The sequence below is a fragment of the Cyprinodon tularosa genome, unplaced genomic scaffold (assembly GCF_016077235.1).
Source record: "Cyprinodon tularosa strain WSP-4 unplaced genomic scaffold, ASM1607723v1 ctg1149, whole genome shotgun sequence".
NCBI lineage: Eukaryota > Metazoa > Chordata > Actinopteri > Cyprinodontiformes > Cyprinodontidae > Cyprinodon > Cyprinodon tularosa.
The window spans coordinates 96,573-113,726 of record NW_024037947.1 but is presented as its reverse complement, the minus strand read 5'-3'; the positions used below and the strand labels follow the sequence as shown (position 1 = coordinate 113,726).

General features: G+C 45.0%; 2 protein-coding genes across 2 annotated transcripts; both read left to right on the top strand.

Moving 5' to 3' along the window:
* Positions 1-222: 222 nt before the first annotated feature.
* LOC119796588 (putative uncharacterized protein DDB_G0283527) lies at positions 223-10,619 on the top strand. The gene is made up of 3 exons (XM_038305215.1): positions 223-237; positions 4,126-4,299; positions 10,542-10,619. Exons 1-3 carry the CDS (start codon positions 223-225, stop codon positions 10,617-10,619), a joined length of 267 nt encoding a protein of 88 aa, XP_038161143.1.
* A 275-nt stretch (positions 10,620-10,894) lies between these two features.
* Positions 10,895-15,796, top strand: apom (apolipoprotein M). The gene is given in 6 exon segments (XM_038305143.1): positions 10,895-11,285; positions 11,495-11,634; positions 14,248-14,318; positions 14,996-15,130; positions 15,242-15,340; positions 15,416-15,796. Coding segments are annotated over 6 exon segments (684 nt in total). The 5' UTR covers positions 10,895-11,060; the 3' UTR covers positions 15,430-15,796.
* The last annotated feature ends 1,358 nt before the right edge of the window (positions 15,797-17,154 follow it).

The following is a 17,154-nucleotide window of genomic DNA, read 5'->3' as shown; positions in this document are numbered from 1 at the left end:
CAAATAATGAAACAGAAACTTGGATGCAACGTCCCGTTGCCCCCGGTAACCCCTGTTAGATGGTTTATTTACTACAGAGGAGGAATAAAGTGTGATCATGAATCTGAGAGGAAATAAGACAAACAACCAAAAAACCCAGAAACTTAAAACCAAACATCAAGAAGGGTTCACTAAGAACACAGTGGAGAGCTCTGAACGCACACCGCCATACACCTCGTTACCATGACGACGCAGGAGGTGAGCAAGAAACTGACAGCAGCGCAAACCAGTCACACAGAGACACAAACCAGTCACACAGCAATACAAACCAGTCCCACAGCAGCACAAACCAGTCACACAGCAGCACAAACCAGTCACACATAGACACAAACCCGTCCCACAGCAGCACAAACCAGTCACACAGCAATACAAACCAGTCACACAACAACACAAACCAGTCACACAGCAATACAAACCAGTCACACAGCAATACAAACCAGTCCCACAGCAGCACAAACCAGTCACACATAGACACAAACCAGTCCCACAGCAGCACAAACCAGTCACACAGCAACACAAACCAGTCCCACAGCAGCACAAACCAGTCACACATAGACACAAACCCGTCCCACAGCAGCACAAACCAGTCACACAGCAATACAAACCAGTCACACAACAACACAAACCAGTCACACAGCAACACAAACCAGTCCCACAGCAGCACAAACCAGTCACACAGCAATACAAACCAGTCACACAGCAACACAAACCAGTCACACAGAGACACAAACCAGTCACACAGCAACACAAACCAGTCAAACAGAGACACAAACCAGTCCCACAGCAGCACAAACCAGTCACACAGCAATACAAACCAGTCACACAGCAATACAAACCAGTCACACAGCAGCACAAACCAGTCAGACAGCAGCACAAACCAGTCCCACAGCAGCACAAACCAGTCACACAGAGACACAAACCAGTCACACAGAGACACAAACCAGTCACACAGCAACACAAACCAGTCACACAGCAACACAAACCAGTCACACAGCAATACAAACCAGTCATACAGCAACACAAACCAGTCACACAGCAGCACAAACCAGTCCCACAGCAGCACAAACCAGTCACACAGAGACACAAACCAGTCACACAGCAACACAAACCAGTCAAACAGAGACACAAACCAGTCCCACAGCAACACAAACCAGTCACAGAGCAATACAAACCAGTCACACAGCAACACAAACCAGTCACACAGCAATACAAACCAGTCACACAGCAGCACAAACCAGTCACACAGCAGCACAAACCAGTCCCACAGCAGCACAAACCAGTCACACAGAGACACAAACCAGTCACACAGCAACACAAACCAGTCAAACAGAGACACAAACCAGTCCCACAGCAACACAAACCAGTCACACAGCAATACAAACCAGTCACACAGCAACACAAACCAGTCACACAGCAATACAAACCAGTCACACAGCAACACAAACCAGTCCCACAGCAGCACAAACCAGTCACACAGCAACACAAACCAGTCACACAGCAACACAAACCAGTCACACAGCAATACAAACCAGTCACACAGCAACACAAACCAGTCCCACAGCAACACAAACCAGTCACACAGCAATACAAACCAGTCACACAGCAATACAAACCAGTCACACAGCAACACAAACCAGTCCCACAGCAGCACAAACCAGTCACACAGCAATACAAACCAGTCACAAAGCAATACAAACCACTCACACAACAACACAAACCAGTCACACAGCAATACAAACCAGTCCCACAGCAGCACAAACCAGTCACACAGCAACACAAACCAGTCACACATAGACACAAACCCGTCCCAGAGCAGCACAAACCAGTCACACAGCAATACAAACCAGTCACACAGCAACACAAACTAGTCCCACAGCAGCACAAACCAGTCACACAGCAATACAAACCAGTCACACAGCAATACAAACCAGTCACACAGCGATACAAACCAGTCACACAGCAACACAAACCAGTCACACAGCGATACAAACCAGTCACACAGCAATACAAACCAGTCACACAGCGATACAAACCAGTCACACAGCAACACAAACCAGTCACACAGCAGCACAAACCAGTCACACAGCAGCACAAACCAGTCACAGAGAAACACAAACCAGTCACACAGCAATACAAACCAGTCACACAGACACAAACCAGTCACACAGCAACACAAACCAGTCACACAGACACAAACCAGTCACACAGACACAAACCAGTCACACAGACACAAACCAGTCACACAGCAACACAAACCAGTCACACAGAGACACAAACCAGTCACACAGCAACACAAACCAGTCACACAGCAACACAAACCAGTCACACATAGACACAAACCCCTCCCACAGCAGCACAAACCAGTCACACAGCCATACAAACCAGTCACACAGCAACACAAACCAGTCACACAGCAGCACAAACCAGTCACACAGCAATACAAACCAGTCACACAGAGACACAAACCAGTCACACAGCAACACAAACCAGTCAAACAGAGACACAAACCAGTCCCACAGCAGCAAAAACCAGTCACACAGCAACACAAACCAGTCCCACAGCAGCACAAACCAGTCACACAGCAACACAAACCAGTCACACAGCAATACAAACCAGTCCCACAGCAACACAAACCAGTCCCACAGCAACACAAACCAGTCCCACAGCAACACAAACCAGTCACACAGCAATACAAACCAGTCACACAGCAATACAAACCAGTCACACAGCAACACAAACCAGTCCCACAGCAACACAAACCAGTCACACAGCAATACAAACCAGTCACACAGCAACACAAACCAGTGACACAGACACAAACCAGTCACACAGACACAAACCAGTCACACAGACACAAACCAGTCACACAGCAACACAAACCAGTCACACAGAGACACAAACCAGTCACACAGCAACACAAACCAGTCACACAGCAACACAAACCAGTCACACATAGACACAAACCCCTCCCACAGCAGCACAAACCAGTCACACAGCCATACAAACCAGTCACACAGCAACACAAACCAGTCACACAGCAGCACAAACCAGTCACACAGCAATACAAACCAGTCACACAGAGACACAAACCAGTCACACAGCAACACAAACCAGTCAAACAGAGACACAAACCAGTCCCACAGCAGCAAAAACCAGTCACACAGCAACACAAACCAGTCCCACAGCAGCACAAACCAGTCACACAGCAACACAAACCAGTCACACAGCAATACAAACCAGTCCCACAGCAACACAAACCAGTCCCACAGCAACACAAACCAGTCCCACAGCAACACAAACCAGTCACACAGCAATACAAACCAGTCACACAGCAATACAAACCAGTCACACAGCAACACAAACCAGTCCCACAGCAACACAAACCAGTCACACAGCAATACAAACCAGTCACACAGCAATACAAACCAGTCACACAGCAATACAAACCAGTCACACAGAGACACAAACCAGTCACACAGCAACACAAACCAGTCAAACAGAGACACAAACCAGTCCCACAGCAGCACAAACCAGTCACACAGCAACACAAACCAGTCAAACAGAGACACAAACCAGTCCCACAGCAGCGAAAACCAGTCACACAGAGACACAAACCAGTCACACAGCAACACAAACCAGTCCCACAGCAGCACAAACCAGTCACAAAGCAACACAAACCAGTCACACAGCAACACAAACCAGTCACACAGCAATACAAACCAGTCCCACAGCAACACAAACCAGTCCCACAGCAGCACAAACCAGTCACACAGCAATACAAACCAGTCCCACAGCAACACAAACCAGTCCCACAGCAACACAAACCAGTCACACAGCAATACAAACCAGTCACACAGCAATACAAACCAGTCACACAGCGATACAAACCAGTCCCACAGCAGCACAAACCAGTCACACAGCAATACAAACCAGTCACACAGCGATACAAACCAGTCACACAGCAACACAAACAAGTCACACAGCGATACAAACCAGTCACACAGCAATACAAACCAGTCACACAGCGATACAAACCAGTCACACAGCAACACAAACCAGTCACACAGCAGCACAAACCAGTCACACAGCAACACAAACCAGTCCCACAGCAACACAAACCAGTCCCACAGCAGCACAAACCAGTCACACAGCAACACAAACCAGTCACACAGCAACACAAACCAGTCACACAGCAACACAAACCAGTCACACAGCAACACAAACCAGTCACACAGCAACACAAACCAGTCCCACAGCAGCACAAACCAGTCACACAGCAATACAAACCAGTCACACAGCGATACAAACCAGTCACACAGCAACACAAACCAGTCACACAGCGATACAAACCAGTCACACAGCAATACAAACCAGTCACACAGCGATACAAACCAGTCACACAGCAACACAAACCAGTCCCACAGCAACACAAACCAGTCCCACAGCAACACAAACCAGTCACACAGCAATACAAACCAGTCACACAGCGATACAAACCAGTCCCACAGCAGCACAAACCAGTCACACAGCAACACAAACCAGTCACACAGCAGCACAAACCAGTCACACAGCAGCACAAACCAGTCACACAGCAACACAAACCAGTCCCACAGCAACACAAACCAGTCCCACAGCAACACAAACCAGTCACACAGCAATACAAACCAGTCACACAGCGATACAAACCAGTCCCACAGCAGCACAAACCAGTCACACAGCAACACAAACCAGTCACACAGCAGCACAAACCAGTCACACAGCAGCACAAACCAGTCACACAGCAACACAAACCAGTCACACAGCAGCACAAACCAGTCCCACAGCAGCACAAACCAGTCACACAGCAATACAAACCAGTCACACAGCGATACAAACCAGTCACACAGCAACACAAACCAGTCACACAGCGATACAAACCAGTCACACAGCAATACAAACCAGTCACACAGCGATACAAACCAGTCACACAGCAACACAAACCAGTCACACAGCAACACAAACCAGTCACACAGCAGCACAAACCAGTCACACAGCAGCACAAACCAGTCACACAGACACAAACCAGTCACACAGGCACAAACCAGTCACACAGACACAAACCAGTCACACAGACACAAACCAGTCACACAGCAACACAAACCAGTCACACAGCAATACAAACCAGTCACACAGACACAAACCAGTCCCACAGACACAAACCAGTCACACAGACACAAACCAGTCACACAGACACAAACCAGTCACACAGACACAAACCAGTCACACAGCAACACAAACCAGTCACACAGCAATACAAACCAGTCACACAGACACAAACCAGTCCCACAGACACAAACCAGTCACACAGACACAAACCAGTCACACAGGCACAAACCAGTCACACAGACACAAACCAGTCACACAGACACAAACCAGTCACACAGCAACACAAACCAGTCACACAGACACAAACCAGTCACACAGCAACACAAACCAGTCACACAGCAATACAAACCAGTCACACAGACACAAACCAGTCCCACAGACACAAACCAGTCACACAGACACAAACCAGTCACACAGACACAAACCAGTCACACAGACACAAACCAGTCCCACAGACACAAACCAGTCCCACAGACACAAACCAGTCAATTCAATTTTCAATTCAGTTTATTTATATAGCGCCAAATTCACAACACATGTCATCTCAAGGCACTTTACAGTTCAACCAGATCAAATTGATACAAAGTTTTCTATCTAAGGAAAACCAGTTGATTGCATTGACTCATTGACTCAAATACAATCCCCCACACTAAGCATGCTTGTAGCGACAGTGGAGAGGAAAAACTCCCTTTTAACAGGAAGAAACCTCCAGCAGAACCAGGCTCAGTGTGAGCGGCCATCTGCCGAGGCCGACTGGGGTTCAAGGAGACAGAAGCAGAGATACAAAAAGCAGCTGTAAAAGGCGGCCCCGTCCAGGAAACACACAGCCAGGCAGACGAGCTCCAAGGCAGCTCCCATGCCAGAGGACGAAGAAAGCACATCCACTCAGTCACGGTCAGAGAAACAGGACCACACTGGAAACCAGGCCGATCTCCAACATCTATAAACAAGGGTGTTGATAGAAGCAGCACAGCTGATGTTTCTTTCCAGGATGACGTCACAGCCAAACAGGAACAGACGAGGCAAAGCTACTCTGAGGAAAAGCAGAGAGAGCAGAAGGTTAGAGATTGAACTAACAGATTCTGCAGAATAGGAGAACAGAGAGAGAATGAAGCAGAATGATGAAATGGGGGTCCCTATGTCCTCCAAAAGTCTAAGCCTATAGCAGCATAACTATAGAGATAGCTCAGGATAACCTGAGCCACTCTAACTATAAGCTTTATCAAAAAGGAAAGTTTTAAGCCTAGCCTTAAAAGTAGACAGGGTGTCTGCCTCACGGACTAAAACTGGTAGTTGGTTCCACAGGAGAGGAGCCTGATAACTAAAAGATCTGCCTCCCATTCTACTTTTAGAAATTCTAGGAACCACTAGTAAACTTGCAGATTGAGAGCGAAGTGCTCTGTTAGGAACATAAGGAACAATCAGATCTCTGATATAAGATGGAGCTTGGCCATTTAAGGCTTTATATGTGAGAAGGAGGATTTTAAATTCTATTCTTGATTTAACAGGAAGCCAATGAAGAGAAGCCAGGATAGGCGAGATATGATCTCTCTTTTTAATTTTCATTAGAACTCTGGCTGCAGCGTTTTGGATCAGCTGAAGGCTTTTAACTACAGTTTGTGGACTTCCTGATAGTAAAGAATTACAATAGTCCAGCCTTGAAGTAACAAATGCATGGACTAGTTTCTCAGCATCACCCCTGGACAGGATATTTCTAATTTTTGCAATGTTCCTCAGATGAAAGAAGGAAATTCTAGAAACCTCTTTGATGTGGGATTTAAATGACAGGTCCTGATCAAAAACAACACCAAGATTTTTTACTTTATTATCTGAAATCAGTTTAATCCCATCCAAATGAAGTGACTGGCTAATCAGTTTCTTTTTCAGAGACTCTGGTCCAAAGACTATAACTTCTGTTTTGTCTGCATTCAGAAGCAGAAAGTTAAGAGTCATCCAGGTTTTTATGTCTTCAAGACATGCCTGTAATCTATGTAATGGGTTAGCTTCATCTGGATTTATAGACAGATATAGCTGGGTATCATCAGCATAACAGTGGAAATTAATCCCATGCTGTCTAATAATTCTACCAATTGGGAGCATGTATAAAGTAAAGAGAATTGGTCCTAGCACTGATCCCTGTGGTACTCCACAGGTAACCTTTGAGCGTGTTGAAGATCTATCATTAACATGAACAAACTGAATTCGATCAGATAGATAAGATTTAAACCAGTCTAGTGCTGTTCCTTTAATTCCAACAAAATATTCAAGTCTTTCTAAAAGAATATTATGGTCAACTGTATCAAATGCAGCACTAAGATCCAACAGGACGAGCACAGATACAAGTCCATTATCTGAGGCCATGAGAATATCATTAGTGACTTTCACCAGAGCTGTTTCAGTGCTATGATGAGCTCTAAAGCCAGACTGAAACTCTTCAAAAAGTTCATTATGGTGGAAGTGATCGCAAACTTGTTTGGCAACTACTTTCTCAAGAATTTTGGATAAGAAAGGAAGATTGGATATAGGTCTATAATTGACCAAGTCATCTGGGTCAAGAGACGGTTTCTTAAGCAGAGGTTTAATTACAGCAACCTTAAAAGCTTTAGGTACATATCCCTGTAACAGAGATAGATTAATCACATCTAAAATGGAGGAGGAGATCAAAGGGAATACCTCCTTAAATAACCTGGTTGGAACTGGATCTAACATACAAGTTGAAGGCTTAGATGAAGACAATAATTTTGCTAATTCAGAGAGTTCAACTGGATCAAAGCAGTCTAAACCCAGTTCAGATTCCATGACTACCTCAGGTACAATCGCGGATAGAGGAGTGCTTATGATCTTATTTTTAATAAGATCAATCTTATTTATAAAGAATCCCATAAAGTCATTGCTGCTAAGAGCAGGTGGAATGGACGGTTCAACAGAGCTATGGCTCTGGGTGAGTTTGGCAACTGTATTAAAAAGAAATCTAGGATTATTCTTATTCTCCTCTATTAATGAGGAGAAGTATGCTGCTCTTGCTTTACAAAGGGTCCTCTTATACAGCAGTAAACCATTTTTCCAGACTAGGAAGGACTCTCGCAGGCCTGTGGAGCGATATTTTCTCTCCAGTTTCCTAGCATTTTGCTTCAAAGTACGCAGCTCTGCATTAAACCAAGGAGCAAGCTTTCTATTTTTAACGGTTTTCATTTTCAAAGGAGCTGCGTTGTCTAAGGCAATACGCAGAGAACTAGCAACCCCATCAACAAAATCATCAACCTGTGAAGGGGAATAAGCTAAACTTTTGCACTCTGCAGCACTGCTCAGTGACACAGAGGAGAGAGAAAGTGAAGCAGATTCTTTAAAATTTATAACTGCACTATCTGATAAAGATCTACTAAAATTGAACCTTCTTTTGGGGGAGGAGAACTCTGTTAAAGTAATCCTGAAGGTTATTAGAAAGTGGTCAGAGAGGACAGGGTTGTGAGGAAATACTGTTATTTCTTCACATTCTATGCCGTATGTCAGCACAAGATCCAAAGTATGAAGATGAGAATGCGTGGGACTATTCACATTTTGAACAAAGCCAATAGTGTCTAAGATAGCATTAAAGGCTGCTCTTAAGCTATCGCCTTCAATGTCAGCATGGATGTTAAAATCTCCCACTATGATGACCCTGTCAGTATTTAATACCAAATCAGAAAGGAACTCTGAAAACTCATCTAAAAATTCAGAGTAAGGACCTGGTGGACGATACAAAGTTACAAAAAGAAGAGGTTTTCTTGCCTTGAAATTTGGATCAGGGAAATTAAGGGTTAAATGTTCAAAAGAGTTGTAGGTATTAACTGTTTTGGGAGTAATCAGTAAGTCAGACTGGAAGATTGTTGCTACTCCTCCTCCTCGCCCAGAACTTCTGGGGATGTGAAAATTTAAATAGCTTGAAGGAGTTGCCTCATTTATGCTCACATAATCCTCTTGCTGCAGCCAGGTTTCTGTAAGGCAAAACAAGTCAATGTGATTATCACAAATCAAGTCATTAACTAGTAGACTTTTAGAGGAAAGCGATCTTATGTTAAACAGACCGCATTTAATTGTTTTAACTTTTTCCCCAATTTGAGTTATTTTGATTTTAATTAGATTATCATGATTTACTCCTTTGGGAATCTTTGCTAATTTATTAGATTTTGGTCGTGGGCAAGACACTGTCTGGATGGAGTAAAGAGTGGGTAACAGTAGAGAAGCTGCAGAGATGTGTGTTAAACTACAACTCTGCTTCCTGGTCTGCACCCTGGGTGGTCAGGGTTTTGGAGGACTAATAAATGTGGCCAGATTCCTAGAAAGAAGAGCTGCACCATCCAAAGTGGGATGGATGCCGTCTCTCCGAATCAGACCAGGCTTTCCCCAAAAGGATTGCCAATTATTAATGTAGCCCACGTTGTTTTCAGGGCACCACCTAGACAACCAGCGGTTGAATGACGACATGCGGCTAAACATGTCATCACTGGTCAGATCAGGGAGGGGACCAGAGAAAATTACGGAGTCCGACATTTTTTTGGCAAACTTACACACCGAAGCAACACTAATTTTAGTGACCTCCGATCGGCGTAACCGGGTGTCATTACCACCAGCGTGAATAACAATCTTACTGTATTTAACCTTATCCTTAGCCAGTAGTTTCAGGTAGGATTTGATGTCGCCCGTTCTGGCCCCCGGCAAACATTTGACTATGGTCCCTGGTGTCTCTAATGCCACGTTTCTGACTATGGAGCTGCCAATCACCAGAGTGGGCTTCTCAGTGGGTGTGTCACTGAGTGGGGAAAACCGGTTAGAAACGTGAACGGGTTGGTGGTGACCAGTGGGCAGAGATCCACGACTACGCTTTCTGCGTACAGTTACCCAATCGCCTGGCTGCTCAGGCACTTTTGGAGGACAGCTACGTGGGGGGCCTACTTCAACAGCCTGAAGCCTGGATTCTAACTCTGACACCCTCGCCTCCAAAGCTACAAAAATACTACACTTATTACACATCCCATTATCACTAAAGGAGGCAGAGGAATAACTGAACATCTGACACAGAGAGCAGGAGAGAGGAGAGGAAGAAGGAAGAGTTGGAAAAGAGTCAAGGGAGGGAGAGAGAGAAGCCATAGCAATGCTAAGCTAGCGCTAGCCTAGGCTAGCTACTCCTTGCTATCAGAAATAAAACCGTGTGTAACTGACAAGTGCTCAGTAGAAAAGTGCAGCAGAAGGTGCTATGTTTTAAAGTAGTCAGTTAGAGTTACTTAGATACAGAGATATCACAGAGAAAATAACTTAACTTCAGATGGAGATCCTCTGAACAGCTGCACACTCAGTTAATCCAAACAGGAAGTGAACAGGTCCAAAACCAGTCACACAGACACAAACCAGTCACACAGACACAAACCAGTCACACAGATCTGTGCCAGATGTTTTAAAGATAAAAACTTACATAATATCAGTTTAAATTAATAGGAAGTCAAAATGACAGAAAACCTTTTTCTCTTTTAATTGTTTCATTTATTCATCATCACTGTTTTTGGGGAACGGAGCAAATAAAACCGTGTTTCTTCTGTGTGACGAAGGGAACCTTTAAACATGGTAGTTAATGATTGGCAGCTTATTGACCGCCTGTTTCTGGCTGCTGATGTTTTCCTTTAAGCTGGCTGTTGTCGGTGAGATAAACCACAGCCTCCCACATCAACCCGCTTCACTCAGGAAGCCTCTCTCTATAAGTGGATTTTAATTCAGCTAATCGGATCTAGTGAAAGTTTAATTGAAAGGATTTAATCTGGAACCTTCCGTCTTTGATCAGAGGATGCATGGAACCTCCTCTCCCCCCCAGATGGTGGTTATTCCTGACAGCACAATAGTGGTTAATGAATTACCCACACCCACTCTGTTTAATTTACCTGCTCCAACGTTGCATAAAGTCAGAAAGTGTCCTCAGGCGTCCTGGCAACCAGAACATAGCGCTTCCCTCTGCAGCCATGTTAGCTGAAGCTTTGTCATATTTTCTGCATCTTTCCTCCCTGGTTTATCCGATTTTTGCTCCCTGCATGCATCCTGAGCAGCTGCCTGTGAGCTCTGTCGATCAGCACCAGGTGAGAACCGAATGAGACCAGCTAGGATCCACTAACTGGAGCCTCTCACTGATATTTACTGACATATGTTACCTCAGAGGGGAACTTTCCACCTCTGTTCTTTCCATAAAACGGTCTTTGCTGCAAGTTGTTGGCTTCTATCTTTAATAATCTTCTGTTGTGGTGTGTGCCGCCCCCCCACGCTGCTGCTGTCTGTGTTTCTGTTTTAGTATCTGGGGAAATGGTTCTTCCAGGCGGCTGTCAGCCAGCGGCAGGTGGATATCAGCAAGTTCACCATGTTTGACAACATGGTCTTCACCATAGAGGCCACAGCCAACAGCACTCTGGTCTTTACTGGATACATGCGGATGTGAGGCATGAAACAGCAACACAAGTTTTAATGTATACAGCTACACACAGATTGTGTCACAGTATCCTTATGGGGACTTTCCTTTGACTTCTATTCATTTCCCTAACGCTAACCATCACCAACACATAACTAACCCTGACATAAGTCCAAAGTCTAACCCTCAACCCAAGAAGACAACATTTCCTCCAGCCCTTGGTCCCCACAAGTGCCTATAATCCCAAAATGTAGCATATTCCTGTTTAGATGCCTGTCAAAACTCGAACCACTTCGCGAAGCGGTCACGTGGTATCACGGTAGCGAGGCCTTGGACGTCATGAATTTTGGCCCCTCCCCTAAATGAATCACGCCTCAACACGCGCTTCGGGGCTTTGCAATATTCCTCAGATGAAAGAAGGAAATTCTAGAAACCTCTTTGATCTGGGATTTAAATGACAGGTCCTGATCAAAAACAACACCAAGATTTTTCACTTTATTATCTGAAATCAGTTTAATCCCATCCAAATGAAGTGACTGACTAATCAGCTTCTTTTTCAGAGACTCTGGTCCAAAGACTATAACTTCTGTTTTGTCTGCATTCAGAAGCAGAAAGTTAAGAGTCATCCAGGTTTTTCTGTCTTCAGACATGCCTGTAATCTATGTAATGGGTTAGCTTCATCTGGATTATAGACAGATATAGCTGGGTATCATCAGCATAACAGTGGAAATTAATCCCATGCTGTCTAATAACTCTACCAATTGGGAGCATGTATAAAGTAAAGAGAATTGGTCCTAGCACTGATCCCTGTGGTACTCCAAAGGTAACCTTTGAGCATGAGGAAGATCTATCATTAACATGAACAAACTGAATTCGATCAGATAGATCAGATTTAAACCAGTCTAGAGCTGTTTCTTTTATTCTAACAAAATATTCAAGTCTTTCTAAAAGAATATTATGGTCAACTGGATCAAATGCAGCACTGAGATCCAACAGGACGAGCACAGATACAAGTCCATTATCTGAGGCCATGAGAATATCATTAGTGACTTTCACCAGAGCTGTTTCAGTGCTATGATGAGCTCTAAAGCCAGACTGAAACTCTTCAAAAAGTTCATCATGGTGGAAGTGATCGCACACTTGTTTGGCAACTACTTTCTCAAGAATTTTAGATAAGAAAGGAAGATTGGATATAGGTCTATAATTGACCAAGTCATCTGGGTCAAGAGACGGTTTCTTAGGCAAAGACATCCAAGTTGAAGGCTTAGATGAAGACAATAGTTTTGCTAACTCTGAAAGTTCAACTGGATCAAAGCAGTCTAAACCCGGTTCAGATTCTATGACTTCTATGACTACCTCAGATGCTGCCCAAACCCCCCCCTCCAGAGACAAACCAATTGCAGATAGAGGAGTGCTTATGATCTTATTTTTAATAAGATCAATCTTATTAACCAGCGCTCTCCCCCATCCTCCTCCATGACGGTACCCTGAGCATGGTACCGTCCCGCCACACTGCTCCCTTGGGGCGCCATTGAGGGCTGCCCCCTTGCACGGGTGAGGCATAAATGCAATTTCATGGTGTGCAGTGTTCACTTGTGTGTGCTGTGTCACAATGACAATGGGAGTTGGAGGAGTTTCCCAAAGGGCTTTTCACTTTTTTCACTTTTTCACTTATTTATAAAGAATCCCATAAAATCATTGCTGCTAAGAGCAGGTGGAATGGACGGTTCAACAGAGCTATGGCTCTGGGTGAGTTTGGCAACTGGATTAAAAAGAAATCTAGGGTTATTCTTATTCTCCTCTATTAATGAGGAGAAGTATGCTGCTCTTGCTTTACAAAGGGTCCTCTTATACAGCAGTAAACCATTTTTCCAGACTAGGAAGGACTCCCGCAGGCCTGTGGAGCGATATTTTCTCTCCAGTTTCCTAGCATTTTGCTTCAAGGTACGCAGCTCTGCATTAAACCAAGGAGCAAGCTTTCTATCTTTAACGGTTTTCATTTTCAAAGGAGCTGCGTTGTCTAAGGCAGTACGCAGAGAACTAGCAACCCCATCAACCTCATTTATGCTCACATAATCCTCTTGCTGCAGCCAGGTTTCTGTAAGGCAACACAAGTCAATGTGATTATCACAAATCAAGTCATTAACTAGCAGACTTTTCCCCAATTGGAGTTATTTATATTTTAATAAGCTTATTAATAAGCTTATCTTGATTTACTCCTTTGGGAATATTTGCTAATTTATTAGATTTTGGTCGTGGGCAGGATGGGGTCTGGATGGAGTAAAGAGTGGGTAACAGTAGAGAAGCTGCAGAGAGGTCTGTTAAACTACGACTCTGCTTCCTGGTCCAATTCTCCTCATCTGACCCCCCAGTCAGAACCAGAACCAGAACCAGGCTCGGTGTGAGGTTAAACTGAAGGTATCGTCTTTACAGGAAAGCTGAAAAGGAAAATGAAGCTTTCATGTGTGGAAATCTGCATCATAGCAACACGGAAACCACAGGGGGGCGAAGGTCCTTCATTCAGAAAGGAAGCAAAGCTTATGAAACCCGAGGAAAATGATGCATGTGTAATACTAACCCTTAAATTTCACTTCCTGTCAATACCATGGGTCTGGTTTTATGCTCCTTTGTTGTTTCAGGGGAGAGGCCTGCATTAAATAGAACTGGACCTATTACATCCAGCCTGGCAGGGATGACCTGCTGCTGGAAGGTAAGAGAAGCACCGCCTGCTCCCATCCATCACCTATATCAGTGGTTCTTCCTGGGTTAGAGCAGCTGATTTCACTGCCTGAAGGTAATCTGAGAAAAAAAAAGGGAAACAGGAAAAGAAAAACAAATTTCCATGAGAACTTCATCAGTTCCCTTCTTCAGAATATTACGGAGGGCTGAAAGGGAAAGGCCTTTGTCTGGTTGTTGCTTTCTGTTGCTTATTAACTTTATTACATCATGTTAGTAATAAGTTCATCTTTGCAGCAAACATAAGGTCATTTCCTTATCCTGTGTTCCACAGGAAGTTCCCCCATTTTAGCTTCACTGTAGTTTATATTGAATCATTTCCTTTATTTAGGCTGAGGTATGAAGAGAAGGAAGGAGGAGGATTTCTACTTGGAAGGACACAGGCAGCGTGATGCACCATGAAATGGTCTGTGTGTGTGATGAGGCACGGAGGGAGACGTATGTGGATCTGGTCTCCCTCTAAGGGTGGTAGGGATGGAGGTAGTGGTGTCCTGGTCTGTAGTCTGTCTCTGTAAACTGGGCTGAGGATCGAGACTAAATCTGGTAGATTTTCTCCTCGGTTCATTAAAATAAATCTTCCCACTGAGAAACGATCTTAATTATTTAGCCGTTAATGAAGGAACCATCAGAGTATCTCTGCTGTTAATCCAGGGAGGCCTCAGCGAAGGAACCTGCTCTGGAACGGTGCGTGGGCCAACTGCCGCGACTGCATAATCTTCCAGGAAGTGGAACCGCCGCAGACAGAGGCCGACTCCGTAGACTCCCTCAACAGGTTCATGCTGTATGGTAAGACGTCTGTAGGATTATCGTTAAGGGGCGCTTCTCTGGTCTGGTTGGTTCCATCCGTCGTTCTGTCTGATGGCTTAATGGATCCGTTTTCTGTGCTCTGACCTGAAGTACGGCAGAAGGACTCGGCGTCTGAGGTGGTGACAGCTTTTCTCAGGAACTCAGCTTGCCATAACCTGAAGCAGAGCGTCCGACTGCCGCACCACAAAGGTTATTATCTTCAGATTCATCCTGGTCTGGATGCTAACCTCCTGCTTTATTTATCCAAACTGTTTGTGTTTGCAGAGTATTGTGCGTAGAAGTGGGAGGGGCCATTCCTGCTCCAGCACAAGCCCCGCCCCTTCCTGGCACTGTGAGAGCATTGGACCTTTGCAACCGTCATCCTTCGTGTTTGCTTTCAAACAGTGACATAGAACAGATTAAACAGTGATTGTATTTTTAAAATAGACGTAAACTGTGTTTATTTTTTAAGGTTAATTAAAGCTTGTTTGGTAAAATAACGAGAAATGAAGGCAGCTGCAGCTGAACCAGCTTTCATTCTCAGTAACAGGAACCACAGCAGCAGCTGGTGAAAAAAAACAAGCTTTAACAGAAATGATGTGAGGATGGGAACCATCACTAACATTTATCTTCTTCCTCTGAATAAACGACCTGGTCTCTGCTAAACCTGAGGAGTTTTTATCCTTTCAATCAAGACTTTATGGACAGTTTCTAATTCATAACAACATAGAAAACACAACTTCAAGCTCAATCAGGGACTTAATATGGTTAATATAGGATTTCAATCAGTTTCATTGATGGTAAATTTGGATTATAGCCTGATAATCCAGACTAAATGTGAGATTAAATGTGTAATCTAGTCTGGCCCCGATGAACAAGACATTGGAAGATTGTTGATGAGATCAACCCGTTGTCTTTCAAACCATGTCTGTGCCTATTGGCCAACGCTCTGACCAATGAGAGCCGCTGACTGTGACGTAGGAAGCGCCACAGGAAGCTGGTGGGGGGGTGGAAACAAACAGCCTGACAATAAAACGGCGAATACGTCCTTCTTAAAAATGAACAAGTTTAGAGCCTCTTCCTGCTCACGTTTCAACAAAAACCCAAAGTCTGATCCTTCCAGAACTGATTCCAAAGCTGAGTGAAAAATCTCCATCAGAGCCAGCGGGCCTTCACACACGGCCATGCTGAGAGAGGGCCACTGCAGACGGGCTGCTGCAGACGGGCCGCTGCAGACGGGCCGCTGCAGACGGGCCGCTGCAGACGGGCTGCGGTTAGCCCTGGCTGCCGTTAGCCCTGGCTGCCATTAGCCCTGGCTGCCATTAGCCCTGGCTGCCATTAGCCCTGGCTGCCGTTAGCCCTAGCTGCCGTTAGCCCTGGCTGCCGTTAGCCCTGGCTGCCATTAGCCCTGGCTGCCGTTAGCCCTGGCTGCCGTTAGCCCTAGCTGCCGTTAGCCCTGGCTGCCGTTAGCCCTGGCTGCCGTTAGCCCTGGCTGCCGTTAGCCCTAGCTGCTGTTAGCCCTGGCTGCCGTTAGCCCTAGCTGCCGTTAGCCCTGGCTGCCGTTAGCCCTAGCTGCCGTTAGCCCTGGCTGCCGTTAGCCCTGGCTGCCGTTAGCCTCGGAGCTCCGCTGGTTGCTGCAGTTCTCTCAACTTGGGAATTTTTTTTTTTTAATTAAACATTAAATTGGTAAAAAGACCATATAGTGACGCTTTAAAGTATAATATTCTCGCCTCAAATGATCTTAAAACGTACTTTTATGGAAGAACAGCAACAGAAAAGAAAACTTTTAGCTCGCAATGGAGCGCTCGTTTAAAGCTGCTGCCGCCACCGTGCATCATGCTGGTGTTCAATAGTTGCTGCCATCTTCCTTGTTCTGTTTTCTGCAGCGTCGTGCAGCTTTGTCATCACACCCTCAAAACCCCGCCCACTTTGCATTTAGAAATTCAAAACACATAATAACTGCTCATGTGATCCACCTGCTCCTGCCTCTATTTAAGCTGCTTGCTCCCAGTCATCAGGGCTAG